The 18,109-nt window shown below is 50.7% G+C and overlaps 2 protein-coding genes across 2 annotated transcripts in view; one reads left to right on the top strand and one right to left on the bottom strand.

Moving 5' to 3' along the window:
- The window catches only part of LYPD1 (LY6/PLAUR domain containing 1), a 34,203-nt gene extending 25,419 nt beyond the window's left edge, over positions 1 to 8,784 (top strand). Inside the window, exons 2-3 of the mRNA XM_044303857.1 lie at positions 3,886 to 4,020; positions 8,436 to 8,784. Of these exons, the coding sequence (XP_044159792.1) occupies positions 3,886 to 4,020; positions 8,436 to 8,665 (365 nt within the window). The 3' untranslated portion in view covers positions 8,666 to 8,784. The remainder of the gene's footprint in view (positions 1 to 3,885; positions 4,021 to 8,435) is intronic.
- A 138-nt stretch (positions 8,785 to 8,922) lies between these two features.
- Positions 8,923 to 18,109, bottom strand: part of GPR39 (G protein-coupled receptor 39) — a 165,816-nt gene continuing 156,629 nt past the window's right edge. The window contains exon 2 of the mRNA XM_044303856.1: positions 8,923 to 12,172. Within this exon, the coding sequence (XP_044159791.1) occupies positions 11,682 to 12,172 (491 nt within the window). The 3' untranslated portion in view covers positions 8,923 to 11,681. The remainder of the gene's footprint in view (positions 12,173 to 18,109) is intronic.

Raw genomic sequence — 18,109 nt, 5'->3', positions numbered from 1 at the left:
AGTATTTAAGGGGGTCAATTGTAAGTTTCCCTCCTCTTAATTTTCTCTGAAGAGTAGCAACATGGGGGTCTCAAAACAACTCTCCAATGACCTGAAGACACAGATTGTCCACCCTCATGGTTTAGGGGAAGGATACAGAAAGCCGTCTCGGAGATTCCCACCGTCTGTCTCCACAGTTAGGAACATATTGAGGAAATGGAAGACCACAGGCTCAGCTCAAGTTAAGGCTCGAAGTGGCCGACCAAGAAAGATCTCGGATAGACAGAAGCGACGCATGGTGAGAACAGTCAGAGTCAACCCGCAGACCAGCACCAAAGACCTACAACATCATCTTGCTGCAGATGGAGTCACTGTGCATCGTTCAACCATTCGCCGCACTTTACACAAGGAGATGGTGTATGCGAGAGTGATGCAGAGGAAGCCTTTTCTCCGCTTGAGGTGGGCTAAAGCACATTTGGACAAGCCAGCTTCATTTTGGAATAAGGTGTTGTGGACTGATGAAACTAAAATGGAGTTATTTGGCCATAACAAGGGGTGTTATGCACGGAGGAAAAAGAACACAGCATTCCAAGAAAAACACCTGCTACCTCCAGTAACATATGGTGGTGGTTCCATCATGCTGTGGGGCTGTGGCCTGTGCAGGGACTGGGAATCTTGTCAAAGTTGAGGGACGCATGGATTCCACTCAATATCAGCAGATTCTGGAGACCAATGTCCAGGAATCAGTGACAAAGCTGAAGCTGCGCCGCGGCTGGATCTTTCAACAAGACAACGACCCTAAACACTGCTCAAAATCCACTAAGGCACTTATGCAGAGGAACAAGTACAACGTTCTGGAATGGCCACCTCAGTCCTCAGACCTGAATATCATGGAAAATCTGTGGTGTGACTTATAGAGAGCTGTCCATGGTCGGAAGCCATCAAACCTGAATGACCTAAAGATGTTTTGTAAAGAGGAATGGTCCAAAATACCTTCAACCAGAATCCAGACTCTCAGTGGAACCTACAGGAAGCGTTTAGAGGCTGGAATTTCTGCAAAAGGAGGATCTACTAAATATTGATTTCATTTATTTTTTGTGGTGCCCAAATTTATGCAGCTGCCTAATTTTGTTTAAACAATTATAGCACTTTCTGTAAATCCAATAAACTTCATTTCACTTCTCAGATATCACTGTGTGTGTCTCCGATATGATAGATTTAACTGACATCGTAACCACCAACGATTTATACAGGAAAATCATGACGATTAACAAGGTTGCCCAAACTTTTGCATCCCACTGTATGTGTGTGTGTGTATATATATATATATATATATAACACATACACATATACACACACACACACGTGGTGAGGATTCTGGGTAATGTATGGACTCTGCATGTCCGAACCGCTTGTGACGGGGTCTCTGTATATATGAACCTGTGTCTCTGACCATGACTGGTTGTCTTAACCTCTTCCCGTGCTCTGCCTTATCATAGAAGCCTGCAGCCTGGTGTAAAACTGCCCGGTGTGCAGAAGTAAGTGCCCCCCCTTATCCCGGGCTGCCAGCTGATGCTCTTCATTGTGCAGTTAGATGACAGCTGTCTCTTTCACACTGATTTCAGCTGTGGTCGGGGAGCGGGTGCACGGGGCCGCCATCATCTAATGAGAAGTATCGTGATCTGTGTGACTGCAGGCAGCGCTGTCCATGGCACTACACAGGCACTGGCACTCACCTTAGGGCCCCCATTAGTCAGTGGGGTCACTTTTCTGCACTGCCCTCCGGGCCCCCATTATTCAGTGGGATCACTTTTCTGCACTGACATCTGGCCCCCATTAGTCTGTGGGATCACTTTTCTGCACCGACATTGGGCCCCCCGTTAGTCTATGGGATCACTTTTCTGCCCTGGATTCGGGCCCCCCATTAGTCTGTGGGGTCAGTTCTTTGCTTTTTCAGGGTGTACGCAGTTCTGATGGGGTCCCTCGGTGTGGTGGTCACTGATGGTTCTCAGGCCTCAGATTCTGGAACAGGGGAGTGGTCTCCTCTATCAGAGACCTTCAGTGAGGCACAGGCTTATTCTGTATCTGGGTGTAGATGGATTGACCTTTGACCTGTCAGGGCTCTCCAATGCGACTTAGAATTGCAAAATGGCGACAAGACTTTGTAGTCTTGTCGCAATTTGCACCTAGATCCTTCACTGCTCTGCCTCTTTCACACACGAGTTAAACTGACAGTGGACACAGGGTCCCCTCCTCCTCATTAGTGGCAGTGGCAGCTTCTGATCGGTTACCGATCAGCAGTGTAATCCTGGGGCTCTGATTGGTTACCATGGCAGCCAGGACGCTACTGAAACCGTCCATGGTAACCTCCCTGCTGCTGTGTGTACTATGCACAGAGCAGCAGGGAGAATGTGAGGTCCTATTCACCCTGATAGATCTCTATCAGGCTCTACTGAAGCCCTGGCTGCCATGGTCAGCTCCCTGCTGCTGTGTGTACTATGCATAGGGCAGCAGGGAGAGTGTGAGGTCCTATTCACCCTAATAGATCTCTATCAGACACTACTGAAGCCCTGGCTGCCATGGTCAGCTCCCTGCTGCTGTGTGTACAGAGCCCAGGGCAGCAGGGAGAGTGTGAGGTCCTATTCACCCTGATAGATCTCTATCAGACTCTACTGAAGCCCTGGCTGCCATGGTCAGCTCCCTGCTGCTGTGTGTACTATGCATAGGGCAGCAGGGAGAGTGTGAGGTCCTATTCACCCTAATAGATCTCTATCAGACACTACTGAAGCCCTGGCTGCCATGGTCAGCTCCCTGCTGCTGTGTGTACTATGCACAGGACAGCAGGGAGAGTGTGAGGTCCTATTCACCCTGATAGAGCTCTATCAGACTCTACTGAAGCCCTGGCTGCCATGGTCAGCTCCCTGCTGCTGTGTGTACTATGCACAGGACAGCAGGGAGAGTGTGAGGTCCTATTCACCCTGATAGAGCTCTATCAGACTCTACTGAAGCCCTGGCTGCCATGGTCAGCTCCCTGCTGCTGTGTGTACTATGCACAGGGCAGCAGGGAGAGTGTGAGGTCCTATTCACCCTGATAGATCTCTATCAGACTCTACTGAAGCCCTGGCTGCCATGGTCAGCTCCCTGCTGCTGTGTGTACTATGCATAGGGCAGCAGGGAGAGTGTGAGGTCCTATTCACCCTAATAGATCTCTATCAGACACTACTGAAGCCCTGGCTGCCATGGTCAGCTCCCTGCTGCTGTGTGTACTATACACAGGACAGCAGGGAGAGTGTGAGGTCCTATTCACCCTGATAGAGCTCTATCAGACTCTACTGAAGCCCTGGCTGCCATGGTAACCTCCCTATTCACCCAGATAGAGCTCTGTTAGGGTGAATAGGACAAGGGATGAAAAGATCCCAGGTTCTAGCCCCTAAGGGGGGGAAATAGTTATTAAATAAAAAGTTTAAAAAAAAACACCAAAATACTAAGTTTAAATCGCCCCCTTTCCCAATTTTACATATAAAATATCTTAACAACAAAAAAATTAACATATTGCATATCTCCACGCCCGAAAAAATGCTGTTAAAATATTTAAAAATTAGCATCAGACTGTTCTAATATGGTTTAGACGTTCCATAAAATGGCGAATGCACGCAGCTTCCCCCCCCCCCCCGTGGTATTGAGTATCGCAAAACTTTTTGCGTGACAACCCTAGGTAAGACATGTATTTATTTTTTTAAAACATTTTTATTTTTTTATTATACCGTAATTATATGTATTTTAAATTTGGTGACTAAAAATGTAAATTTGGCATTTTTCAGTCTGGAGCACTGCCTGTAGTTTTGAGGATCTTCGTTGGTAGTTTGGAGTCTCGTCTTGGAGCCCCATGTCTTCTTTTTTTTGCAGGGTTTTCTCTGCAGATCCAGTGTTACCAGTGTGAGGAGTTCCAGAAGGATGACTGCTCGTCCCCCGAATTCATCGTCAACTGCACAGTCAATGTCCAGGACACCTGTCAGAAGGAGGTGATGGAGAAGACCGAGGGTGAGTGTCCTGGACCAGGGAGTGAGGGGCTGTGGGATGTGGATTCCGAGGCTTCTCCCCTCTGTCTGCCTACCCCCTTTCCCCTGTCTGGCTGCTTCCGACCTCCCTCCCCCCCCCCCCTGTCTGGCCGCCTCCTAATGCACTCCCCCCATTTTGGCACTGCGCTCCCCCGGTCTGGCCGCCTCCCATCGCACTTCCGCCCATCTTGCCGCCTCCCACCACACTCTTCGCCTTCCCTCTGGCTGGCTGCCTCCTGCTGCCCTCCCCCCATCTGGCTGCCTCCCGCTGCCCTCCCCCCATCTGGCTGCCTCCCGCTGCCCTCCCCCCATCTGGCTTCCTCCCGCTGCCCTCCCCCCATCTGGCTGCCTCCTACTTCTTGCAACCTCCCACCGTACTCCCCCTCCACTTTTCTTGCCTTTAGGCTTACCCATCTGGCCGCCTTCCACCACAGTTCTCCCCAAGGTTTTGCCACCACACTCACCTTGTCTGGTCATCGCACTCCCCCTGTCTGGTTGCCTCCCGCCACGCTCCCCTGTCTGGCCCGCCAGATGTGCTGACCTATATGGCTCATGTATAAGGCGCCCCCACCCTACGTGTCCAGTTCAGGAGCAGAATTACTGCTGCCTCACCGTGATGAAAGCGCAGATCCTGAGAAGATCTGATAGAAGATGATCCCTGAGCGTGAGGCTGCCAGTGATTTACACATCTAAGATGGGGGGCTGCCGCCTGCAGTGCCAATAAACTGAGCTGGAAGTGAATAGAGCTTCATTGATGTCTCCCGCTGAAGGTGCTGCGCAGCCGCCGCCATCTTCCCTTATTAATTCATTGCCTCCTTTGCTGTAAGGCAGATTAACCGGATTAGGGGCTTTAAATAAGGCAAATACGGGATGGAGGGCAGCCGCTCTGCACTCCACTGACTTTAATTCAGCCACTGGGGATTAGGTCAGATGGAAACCCGGAGCCTCTGCTGCTGCCGCGATATAGCTGACACTTTCCACTCGCTTGCATTTAATCCTAAAATGTAAAATCCAGGTGCAGCTCCATCGATGATTTGGAAGTGAGTGCTGCCCAGCATCTCGTCTTCACCTTGACGGGTGGAGGGTTCTCAGCGGGTTAGCAAATACAGGACTGACTTCGTACCACCCATAGTGGAGACCCAAATAGTACAGGTAGAGGGCGGTACTGTGCACGGGTAAAGGGTAGTACAGGAGATGGGCAGATGTCGGTACGGGTAGAGGGTGGTACAGGAGACAGGCAGAAGGCGGTATGGGGCAGTGGTCGGTATAGGAGAGAGAGGCAGAGAGCGGCACGGGTATAGGGTGGTACAGGAGAAAGGCAGAGATCGGTACAGGAGACAGGCAGAAGGCAGTATGGGGCCAGGCAGAGGGTGGTATAGGAGAGAGGCAGAGAGCGGCACGGGTAGAGGGTGGTACAGGAGAAAGGCAGAGAGTGGCACCGGTAGAGGGTGATACAGGAGAAAGGCAGAGGGCGGTACGGGGCAGTGGTCAGTAGATGAGACAAGCAGAGGACGATTGTAACGGATCTCCTGACACCCTGACTAGGTACCTCCGTTGATGGATGCTCCTAGTGCTTCCCGAGGGCTCCAAGCACTCCGCTCTACACCGTAACCACTGCCGACCCCACAAACTGCCACAGCTTGGTTGGGATCTCGCCATTTTCTACCCACCCTGGACCTACGACAAGGCTTCCAGGTTCCAGTGGGTAAACCTATCTTCCTTCAGAAAGCGATGCAGGAACAAGCTCTTAAAGTATAGCAATCCCCAGTGTAGATGCAGCCTTTTCCCCACACACATGAGACAAGGCTCTATGTTGAGAGTAAAACAGGAACTCTTCAATGGGGCTACATGTCAGCCTTTTATGCAGGTCTTCCAGCAAGGGACACTCCCCTGGGGGACCTTGTGGAAGACTGAGACAGTTTTTACATTAGCCAATCGCATGCATTTACAGTATGGAAACACTCCCAGTGATTGTACACAACCCCCCTCCCCCCTTTGCCAGTGATACAATTACCAAACACAATGGGCTCTGCCTGTGATACAATTACTAAACACAATGGGCTAACTTAATCACTCACAGGCAGAAAACACACATTTTTCCCCAAAACACAGAAAACTCCCCAAAGCCCCACATATCCCCATAAATTATACATCCCTGGATAGCTCTGATCTGGGTGAATAACATATCCAGAAATCACCCAGATCCGAGCAGGGGTTCCCGAATTCTATGGAAGGCACATTTGACCGACCGCAAGCATGGCTTTCCTGCCCAAAACAGTTCCACAGATTTAGGCTGTTCGGCCGGTCTGTCTTCTCCTTCAAAGTTAGTATATGGGCCATAATCCTGAGGCAAGACGCTGGCAAACAGGCCCCTCCAAAACCCAGTGGCGAGATTATTTCCGCCACGGGGATACAGGAGACAGGCAGAGGGTGGTACAAAGCACGGTAGAGGGCGGTTCAGGAGACAGGCAGAAGGCGGTATGGGGCACGTGCAGTACAGGGCAAAACCAGAGGGCTGTACAGGGTAAAGGGTGCTACGGGGCAGAGGGCAGTACAGGGCAAAGGCAGAGGGTGCTATGGGGCATGGGCAGATGGTGGTACACAAGACATGGCACGGGCAGAAGGCATATAGGAGATGTGACAAGTACAGAGGGTGGCTCTGGGACATCGGCAGATGGTAGTGCAAGAGTTGTGGCCCAGGCAGAGGGCGGTATAGGACAGAGTCTTGTGTTGGCTCCATGTTCATAAATACGCTTTGGTGGCGTTTGTTAAATTCATCCGGGGTTAAATTCATCCGCTTGGGCTCCTTTCACATCTGCGGCGGGTTCTCTGCCCGAATTCTCCGGATCTAGCACTGCTGGGTGGAAGTGGGATGCCCGCCTGTCCCATTAGGTAGAACTTCGGTTTGTGTCCGGCCAATTCCTGGCATTCTCTGCCCGAACAGGCAGCCGGATTTCCAGGCCAGAGTGGGTGGTGACTGTGGGAGGGTCATAGTCCTAGGAACTTGGATGCAGCTGGTCAGTGTGGGCTGTATTACATAGTGGGGGTTGTATTAGATATTGGGGGTTGTAGTGATGGTACACTGATGACCTCTGTGACCCTCAGGAAATGTCAGGTTTGGGAACTGTACACTACCAGGGGTCTCAGTGCTCTGACCACAGCATTCCTCTCTGATCCCTGCTAGTGATATCTCTGAGACTGGGGGTAGTAGTCATATGTTGGGGGTAGTGATCCCCGACCTCTGCTAGTGACAGTACAGACAGGGAAGGGGAAAGTGTTTCTGGATACATCTGGAATGGAGGTAGTAGTCGGATGTTGGGAGGTGTGGCGTTGTCTTTTCCTGGATTTCGGTATTCGGAATATCTTTATTCCGCTATCTTCATGTGTGACCTCCCAGGTGCCAGGCCCTGAGCACTACGTGTTATGTTCATAGGTCACAGGCATCAGGCGGCCATGCTGCCAGATTTATCACAGAAGAGCTTCCTTCCAATAATGTTTCTTAGGCCGAAATCCATAGAAAGCAGTGAGAAGAGAATGGACGCGGAAGGTGTATATAGCTTTTAAGCAGTTGCCTAGCAGCAGAGCGTGAGAAAAGACTGATGGCTTGTAGTCCGTATTTCCATCTTTTAGGAACTTCAGTTTTTGACTCCGCTCCTTCTGTGAACTGTACATTTGGGGATGTTCAGCTTTATCCTTTGCAGGGAAGCGTTCAGCAGAATCCTTCACCCAAAGATCTCTCTGCTAAACCCAGACACGCCTAATCCTGTTGCTGCCGGGAGAGGATGCAGAAGTCTTCTGCTGAGGAAATGCTGGCTTTTATGGTGAATGTCTGTCATGATTGGTGTGAAGATTACATCAGGACAACTGATTCTGCAGCTACTCCATAGGACACATGTGCAGGCGGCAGCGCCCCCGAAACCCAGAGGGTTCAACCTAAGAGACAGGAAAATGCAGAAGGCCTCTAGAGAGTCTCGTCTTGTCACCCTTTATCTTCATCTTCATGTGCAGTGAGGTGAATAATTCAATTGTGGGGGTCATCAGCTCACATGTGATGGTGGAGGGGTTCGCCGGTTCACGTGCGGTATAGTGTCCAGTTCCTGTGCATTAGGGTTGTGCAGAAGACACATATTGGCACAGTAAAGATGAGTCTGCTCTGAGACAGTGTAAAGATGAATAGAAGTGAACATGTCCCCAGGTCTGCCAGTAGCAGGTATCATGTGGCCTTGAGACAATGTCCTTGGTTCCTTTGCTGCTTTTCAGCACATTACGCTGATTATTAGACAATTATGAGGAGGTTCTCTTGGCTCATTGAGGCTGCGAGATCCAGAATATCAATAGTTCATTTCACAGATGATGGTTTCTCTGATCAGTCAGTAATTGGTTCTTCTTGTTTTCCAGGGATATTGTATCGTAAGTCATGTGCTTCGTCAGCCGCCTGTCTCATTGCCTCTGCTGGATACCAGTCTTTCTGCACCCCGGGCAAAGTCAATTCAGTTTGTATCAGCTGCTGTGACACCTCTCTGTGCAATGGTCCCCGGGCGAAGAAGAATAGGAATTCGGCTGGTGCTCAGTGTTGGTGGACTCTGATGTGGTTCCTCTCACTGCTCCTGCTAGCAGAGCAGCTGTAGCTGGTTGTAGCTCAGGACTGGTCCTTGCCCGGACCTCCCAGTCTGGACATACATTCTTGTTGGTTTGTTTCCAAAGCAAATTCAGCAGCTCACCAAAAATCTATTTTCTTATACTTTGATTGGGGTTTTGTCGTCTTTAGTTCTTTTAAATTGCACTTAAATGTTGAGGTATAAGCGGATGTACAGCAGCTTCTTTACCTGTCCCCTGGAGGGTCCCTCTGCCACTGGTCACGTGTAGACAGCCCATTATAGGTCTAGGGTCTTACATATTACAATTCAGAAAAGGAGACAAAGAGCCAGTCTGCCAGAAACCCGCATCATCCCCTTGCTCTCAACATCATCACCGATCTTCCTATTCCTCTCACTTACCTTGTGCCCTGCGTTCAAGCAGAAAATGGAGATGAAGCCTTTGTACATTCCTGGTACATCTCAGATCTATCATCTATCTGATGTCTATCGACATAGTCGACTCCCATTATTCTGAGCAGCAGCTACTGAGTAACCTCTGGATGCAGCACAGACAGCAGCTAGACAGGCTAGGGTGACTCAATAAGGTTCTTACCATAACAGTGTTCCCACAGCTGCTGGACAGTGTGTGTGGGGAGGATCCATAGACTGAACATGACCATCGAGGTTGTCCCACAGATGCAAGAGGGGGAGGAGCTATAGAGTGAACATGACCATAAAGGTGGTTCCATAGCTGCTGGAGTTGGCACAGGGAAATCCATAGAGCAACCATGACTATGGAGGTGGTGTGGGGGAGGACCCATAGAGCAAACACAACCATGGATGAAGTCCCACAGATGCTGGAGCTGGTGTCAGGGAGGATGTAGAAAGCAAACATGACCATCAAGGTAGTCCCACAGATGCTAGGGGGCATGGGTAAGGATCTAGAAAGCGAACATGGCCCTTGAGGTGGTCCCACAGCTGCTGGAAGGAGTGGGGGAAGGATCTATAGTGCGTACATGACCATCGAGATGGTCCCACAGCTGCTGGAGGGGGAGAGGATCCATAGAGTGAACACAACCATCGAGGTGGTCCCACAGTTGCTAGAGGGAGCGTGGGGAAGGACCAATGGAACAAACACAACCATCAAGGTGGTCTCATAGCTACTGCAGGGGGCATGGGGGGGGGGGACCTATAGAGCGAACACAACCATGGATGTAGTCCCACAGATGCTGGAGCCAGCGTGAGGGAGGATCTTGAAAGTGAACATGACCATCGAGGTGGTCCCACAGATGCTGGATGGGGCGTGGGAGAGGGTCCATGGAGTGAACACAACCATCGGGGTGCCACAGCTGCTAGAGGGAGCGTGGGGGAGATCTATAGAGCAAAAACAAGCATCTAGGTCAGGCATCCTCAAACTGCGGCCCTCCAGCTGTTGTAAAACTCCAACTCCAACAATGCCCTGCTGTAGGCTGAAACCTGTAGGCTGCTTGGGCATGCTGGGAGTTGTAGTTTTGCAACAGCTGGAGGGCCGCAGTTTGAGGATTCCCGATTTAGGTGGTCTCATAGTTACTGGAGGGGGTGTGTGGAGAGAATCTATAGAGCGAACACATACATCGAGGTGGTCCCACAGCTGCTGGAGTGGACACAGCGGATCCATAGAGCGACCATAGCATCTGTGGGAACACCTCAGTGGTTCAGTTGGGTTTACTTTTTGGGAATTAGGGGCCGGGGTAGTACTTGGAAGTCTTGGTCATACTATTCCAACCAATATCAGACATTACTAGCCGTGTGACATGTCGCGCTAGAAGATCCAATCCTCCCCAGCGGAGACAATCAGCATGTATTGGTGTACGTGATCTGCAAAGATCAATTCATACCCAAATCGGCTGAGAGTGCCTTCCACATGCATGAACGGCCCCGAGAATGCCATGAAAGCTCCCCCCCCAACCACAATGCTGCCACCACCGGCTTGTGTCCTTCAGCAATGGTTGCAGGATGATTGTTATCTGATGTTTCTCTCCTGAGACGCCAACATCCATCCGAAAATGTGACTCATTGCAGAAAAGGCTTCAGAGGTGCAGGGACTTTCCATCTGCTCCAGAGCCCCATACGCAATAGGGTTCTCTGAACTAGTCTGTTAGACCTGCATCTAGTTCATTTTAGCAGTTAGCTGCTCCACTGTAGCGTGTCAGCCTGCCCTCGCGCACCTTCATAGCTGACGTTCAATTCCCCCTTCAATGGCACGTGGTCACAACAGTTTTTAACATGTCTTATTTACATTGCTGCCATTTGTCCAATCTGTATACTTTCACCACAGCAGCAGAGAACTGTTCACACTGCACAGTGTCAGAAATACCGCCACCCGGGGCCCCGAAAACCAATAATCGTCCATTCCTGAAACTCTGATAAATCACCCCTTTTACCCACCAGGCCAACTGTGGACACATGACTAACTTCATGAGCTACATGCTGCCAACGTTGGAAGTAGGAATTGCTCGGAATAATGGGGCCGTGTATCACTCTCTCGCCTACACTATCTCTGGCTTGATTGATTCTGTAATTTTGTAAATCGAAATAACGTCAGAAGACCATTATGAAATTTTATTAGGGACATTGTTTCCATGTATCTGCAGTAATCTATCCTTTGCCATTGAGATCCAGCACCAAATCCTTAAGACATAGCAATGTCTCCAGTCATGCCTCTTGCCATTGTATTTTTATGTTTTCTCCCACCATGTTCTACGTTTCCGCGTCCCTTCCCACCATTTTGTACATCCACGCATCCCTTCCCACCATGTTCTATGTCCCCGTGTCCCTTCCCACCATTTTGTACATCCGCGCATCCCTTCCCACTATGTACGTCCCCGCGTCCCTGTCTCCATCTTGTATCTCACCCAGTGTCTGACTTGTGTGTTACGCTGCTTGTCTTCACTCTTTCTTTGTCCTTTGCTATAAAATATGTTGGCTCTATAGATCAATGTAATGACAATAAAAGCACAAGTAGATTATTCCCGATGACTTTGCTCTTGTGTGTCACAAGGCTCGTGAATGCTCGGATCAGAATGCCTCAGATTTCACTTTCACAAAGGCCATTCCTGCCAGATGTCGCCTGCACCATTATTGCTGTGTGATCTTGCTGTGAGGTCATTGGCACTCCTCTGCTCTCCTGCCCGGGTTGCTTCCTAGAGGTCTGGCATGAGTTCTGGTGGGTGGCCATGCTGTGTCTTTTAAAGGACATGGAGATCAGAGGCCGCTTGTAGTTAGCGCTGGCAGCAGAGTTTAAGTGAGCTCTGCGGAGCTTTTCTACGTTGACATGCTCCAGTGTCAGGTGACAACGAAGGACCTGAAGGAAAACGTCTCGGAATTGTTTGGAAGAAATATTGTATAAGAGTGGATTCACCACAGAGCTGAGGTAGAAGAAGGTGTCAGCGACTGGGAGCAGCGTCATGTAGGCCCGGAAGTAGTGGACTGTCCATTCCTGCTTGGGTACACTGGCTGCCATGATGCGGAGAACCTGGTTGGGCATCCAGCAGAAAGTAAGAGTCAGAACTATCAGGCCTGTGGAGAGAAGACAAAGACGTCAGCATGGTGCAAGCAGTGGGCACAGTCACCTTCACTGGGTCATTATTTAAACAGAATCATTCCCAAAGGTGGCAAGAAGCAAAGTTGTTGCTGGAATGGCTTCTGAAAATGTGTTTATTGATCAGAAGCGCTCGGCTGCGCTCTCATTGTTCATGTAGGGGGAGGGCGACACAGCAATGAAGCCTCACAACAAACTCTTTCTATCGATTATTTCTTAGATAAATCCAGTGATGCGCGCCTGAAATGAAGTCTTCAGAATAAAACCAATATCCATTAGAGCAGAGGAAGATTCCACTGTCCACGATGGATCAGTTCATGGGACTCCTCATTGCGTGGCCGCCATGATTTCTGTACACCTGGTTACTGCGAGCAGATATAGCATGCCATCACACTCCTGTACTGTAAGAGCGGTCACGCTGCAGAGGTCTGCACTGCAAGAGCACTCACTGCGGAGGTCTGCACTGCAAGAGCTGTCACACTGCGGAGGTCTGCACTGCAAGAGCTGTCACACTGCGGAGGTCTGCACTGTAAGAGCGGTCACACTGCGGAGGTCTGCACTGCAAGAGCTGTCACACTGCGGAGGTCTGTGCTGTAAGAGCGGTCACGCTGCAGAGGTCTGCACTGCAAGAGCACTCACTGCGGAGGTCTGCACTGCAAGAGCTGTCACACTGCGGAGGTCTGCACTGCAAGAGCTGTCACACTGCGGAGGTCTGCACTGTAAGAGCGGTCACACTGCGGAGGTCTGCACTGCAAGAGCTGTCACACTGCGGAGGTCTGTGCTGTAAGAGCGGTCACACTGCGGAGGTCTGCACTGCAAGAGCTGTCACACTGCGGAGGTCTGCACTGCAAGAGCTGTCACACTGCGGAGGTCTGCACTGCAAGAGCTGTCACACTGCTGAGGTCTGTACTGTAAGAGCTGTCACAATGCGGAGGTCTGCACTGCAAGAGATGTCACACTGCGGAGGTCTGCACTGCAAGAGCTGTCACAATGCGGAGGTCTGCACTGCAAGAGCTGTCACACTGCGGAGGTCTGCACTGCAAGAGTGGTCACATTGTGGAGGTCTGTACTGTCAGAGCGGTCACACTGCGGAGGTCTGTACTGTAAGAGTGGTCACATTGTGGAGGTCTGTGCTGTAAGAGCGGTCACGTTGCAGAGGTCTGCACTGCAAGAGCACTCACTGCGGAGGTCTGCACTGCAAGAGCTGTCACACTGCGGAGGTCTGTACTGTAAGAGTGGTCACTCTGTGGAGGTCTGCACTGCAAGAGCTGTCACACTGCGGAGGTCTGCACTGCAAGAGCTGTCACACTGCGGAGGTCTGTACTGCAAGAGCTGTCACACTGCAGAGGTCTGCACTGCAAGAGCTGTCACAGTGCGGAGGTCTGTACTGTAAGAGTGGTCACTCTGTGGAGGTCTGCACTGCAAGAGCTGTCACACTGCGGAGGTCTGCACTGCAAGAGCTGTCACACTGCGGAGGTCTGTACTGCAAGAGCTGTCACACTGCGGAGGTCTGCACTGCAAGAGCTGTCACACTGCGGAGGTCTGTACTGTAAGAGTGGTCACTCTGTGGAGGTCTGCACTGCAAGAGCTGTCACACTGCGGAGGTCTGCACTGCAAGAGCTGTCACACTGCGGAGGTCTGCACTGCAAGAGCTGTCACACTGCGGAGGTATGTACTGTAAGAGCACTCACTGCGGAGGTCTGCACTGCAAGAGCTGTCACACTGTGGAGGTCTGCACTGCAAGAGCTGTCACACTGCGGAGGTCTGCACTGTAAGAGTGGTCACATTGTGGAGGTCTGTACTGTCAGAGCGGTCACACACTGCAGAAATCTGCACTGCAAGAGCGGTCACTGCGGAGATCTGCACTGTAAGAGCGGTCACACACTGCGGAGGTCTGCACTGCAAGAACGGTCACACACTGTGAAGGTCTGCACTGCAAGAGCGGTCACACACTGCGGAGGTCTGCACTGCAAGAGTGGTCACACACTGCAGAGGTCTGCACTGCAAGAGCGGTCACACACTGTGAAGGTCTGCACTGCAAGAGCGGTCACACACTGCGGAGGTCTGCACCGCAAGAGCGGTCACACACTGCAGAGGTCTGCACCGCAAGAGCGGTCACACACTGCAGAGGTCTGCACTGCAAGAGCGGTCACACACTGCAGAGGTCTGCACTGCAAGAGCGGTCACACACTGCAGAGGTCTGCACTGCAAGAGCGGTCACACACTGCGGAGGTCTGCACTGCAAGAGCTGTCACACTGCGGAGGTCTGCACTGTAAGAGTGGTCACATTGTGGAGGTGTGTACTGTAAGAGCGGTCACACACTGTGAAGGTCTGCACTGTAAGAGCGGTCACACACTGCGGAGGTCTGCACCGCAAGAGCTGTGACACTGCGGAGGTCTGTACTGTCAGAGCGGTCACACACTGCAGAAATCTGCACTGCAAGAGCGGTCACTGCGGAGATCTGCACTGTAAGAGCGGTCACACACTGCGGAGGTCTGCACTGCAAGAGCGGTCACACACTGTGAAGGTCTGCACTGCAAGAGCGGTCACACACTGCGGAGGTCTGCATTGCAAGAGTGGTCACACACTGCGGAGGTCTGCACTGCAAGAGCGGTCACACTGTGAAGGTCTGCACTGCAAGAGCGGTCACACACTGCGGAGGTCTGCACCGCAAGAGCGGTCACACACTGCGGAGGTCTGCACCGCAAGAGCGGTCACACACTGCAGAGGTCTGCACTGCAAGAGCGGTCACACACTGCAGAGGTCTGCACCGCAAGAGTGGTCACACACTGCAGAGGTCTGCACCGCAGCCTTAAAGGGGTTGTCCGGGTTCAGAGCTGAACCCGGACATACCCTTATTTTCACCCCGGCAGCCCTCCTGAGCCTGGCATCGGAGCATCTCATGCTCCGATGCGCTCCCGTGCCCTGCGCTAGATCGCGCAGGTCACAGGCTCTTGTGTTTTCAATAACACACTGCCGGGCGGTAACTTCCGCCCAGCAGTGTGTTCGGTGACGTCACCGGCTCTGAGGGGCGGGCTTTAGCTCTGCCCTAGCCGTTTTACTGGCTAGGGCAGAGCCAAATCCCGCCCATCAGTGCCGGTGACGTCACCGGGCTGCCTGTCAGCGCAGGGCAAAGGAGAGCATCGGAGCATGAACTGCTCCGATGCTCATGTCAGGGGGGCTGCCGGGGTGAAAATGGAGGGATGTCCAGGTTCAGCTCTGAACCTGGACAACCCCTTTAAGTTCAATGTTTTGTTAATATGAATTATATGTGATGGATCAGAACACAATAGTCTAAGTTGGTGAAGTGAAATGAGAAAAATATATAAATAAAACTATTTTTTAGAAATAGAAAACAGAAAATTGTCCTTTGCGTATGTATTCACCCCCTTTGTTAGGAAGCCCATAAAAAGCTCTGGTGCAGCCAATTACCTTCAGGAGTCACATAATTAGTGACATGATGTCACCTGTGTGCAATCTAAGTGCCACATCATCTGTCATTACATACACACACCTTTTTTTTGAAAGGCCCCAGAGCAGGCATCCTCAAACTGCGGCCCTCCAGGTGTTGCAAAACTACAACTCCCAGCATGCCAGAACAGCCTACAGCAGGGCATTGTGGGAATTGTAGTTTTACAACAGCTGGAGGGACGCAGTTTGAAGATGCCTGCCCCAAAGGCTGCAAACGTCTGAGCAAAAGGGATCACTAACCAAACACTGGCATGAAGACCAAGGAACTCTGCAAACAAGTACGTTTTGTAAATATATCTTATTAAAAATTTCCCAGCGTTCCCCCTAAAATTTGTTGCCTCCTACCTCATTGTATATGTTTGGTTTGGTATCCCATGGATACAGCCACCTATTGGCCGCCGCATCCATGGGCCGCACTTGCGCAGAAGAAGTAGCTCCTTCCAATGCCCGACCTCTTCATGTTATCGTGAACGAGCACGGCTCTGGGCGGCCGCGTATGCGCTGATGTTTATTCCTTTGTCCGGATCTAAAACAGAGCCGCGCATGCGCGGCTCAATTTTAGGAGCGGTGCAAAAGAATATAGATCTGCACATGCGTGGGCGCCCGAAGACTTCTGAAACCACAGACGAGCGTGAGGACGTGCCGAAGAAGGATCGGAGGCAAGTTCAAAAGAGGTGACTATTATTTTTAAAATACTATATGCACCACCAAACCCACCAACGCTATAATAATATATGATAATAAAGGGAATCAACAGGAATTGAGGAACTCCATTATGGCATCTAGGCACATAGGAGGAAGAGAAATATGGAGTGGATGGAACAAAGGGGGCCACATTTATGGAATTGAGTGACGATTCCGCAGCAGGAGGGAGGGGCTTCACAGACACTGCAGGCTGCTGATGACTCATACAATCCACATGAACCAGCACGCAAGGACTGAGCTCTTAGTGACTGAGGCGTGGCAGGCCTTCACTCAAACTGCCTAAGCCCGTCCAGCCTTAGCAGCAGGAAACCAGGAAGTGAACAGCAGAGCTGGCTGCAGGTAAGGGTGAAATAGCAAGATGGGAATATCCCTTTAAGTACAAGTCAGGGTTAGGTTATAACAAAATATCCAAATCTGTGATGATCCCCAGGAGCACCATCAAATCTATCATAACCAAATGGAAAGATCATGGCACAACAGCAAGCCTGCCAAGAGACGGCCACCAACCAAACTCACGAACTGGGCAAGGAGGGCATTAATGAGAGAGGCAGCACAGAGACCTAAGGTGACCCTGGAGGAGCTGCAGAGTTCCACAGCAGAGACTGGAGGATCTGTACAGAGGACGACAATAAGCTGTACTCTCCATAGAGTTGGGCTTTATGGCAGAGCGGCCAGAAGAAAGTCATTACTTTCAGCTAGAAACAATAAGGCGCGTTGTGAGGTTGTGAAAAGGCAAGTGGGAGATTCCCAAAATGTATGGAGGAAGGGGCTCTTGTCTGTGGAGACTAAAATCGAACTTTTCAGCCATCAAAGAAAACGCTATGTCTGGCGCAAACCCAACACATCTCATCACCCAAAGAGCACCATCCCCACAGTGAGACATGGTGGTGGCAGCATCATACTGGGGGGACTGGGAAACTGGTCAGAGCTGAGGGAAAGATGGATGGTGCTAAATACAGGGATGTTTTTGAGCAGAACCTGCCCCACTCTGCGTGATCTGAGGCTCGGACGGAGGCTCACCTTCCAGCAGGACAATGACCCCAAACACACGGCTAAAGCACTTGAGGGGTTTAAGGGGAGACCTGTAAATGTGTTGGAACTGGCCGAGTCACAGCCCGGATCTCAGTCCAATAGAAGATCTGAGGTCAGACGTAAAGATCGCTGTTCACAAGCACAAACATCCGACCTGAAGGAACCGGAGCCGTTCTGCAAGGAGGAACGGGCAACAATCCCAGCGGTCAGATGTGCCGACTGCTCCTAGAGACTGATCCAGAGCGACCAGGAGCTGTGATTGCCGCAAATGGGGCTCTACAAAGTACTGACTTCAGGGGGTGAATAGTTATGCACCTTGACCTTTTCTGCTATTTTGTCCTATTTCTTGTTTGATTCACAAAAAAATAAACATCTTCAAAAGTTGTCGGCAGGTTCTGTAATTACATGATGCAAATCCTCAAACAATCCATGTTATTTCCAGGGTGTGAGGCACCAAAATAGGAAAAAAGTCAAGGGGGGGGGGAATACTTTTGCAAGGCACTGTATTTACTGTAAGCTATTAAAATAAATGTATATAAATCTAAAAAATATATATATATATATACTCTGATAATAAAAAGGTATATGCCTAATACCTTCTCTGCTCCTGAGGAAGGGGTTTGTTAATCCCTGAAACGCGTTGAGCCCACCTGACTTATTTATTTATTAGAGGAATATACCAGAAGTTCTAAGTAGTGGCCTGCCG

The sequence above is a fragment of the Bufo gargarizans genome, chromosome 8, assembly GCF_014858855.1.
Source record: "Bufo gargarizans isolate SCDJY-AF-19 chromosome 8, ASM1485885v1, whole genome shotgun sequence".
Classification (NCBI taxonomy): Eukaryota; Metazoa; Chordata; class Amphibia; order Anura; family Bufonidae; genus Bufo; species Bufo gargarizans.
The sequence above is the reverse complement of the archived record's forward strand: the minus strand, read 5'-3'. Positions and strand labels throughout refer to the sequence as shown.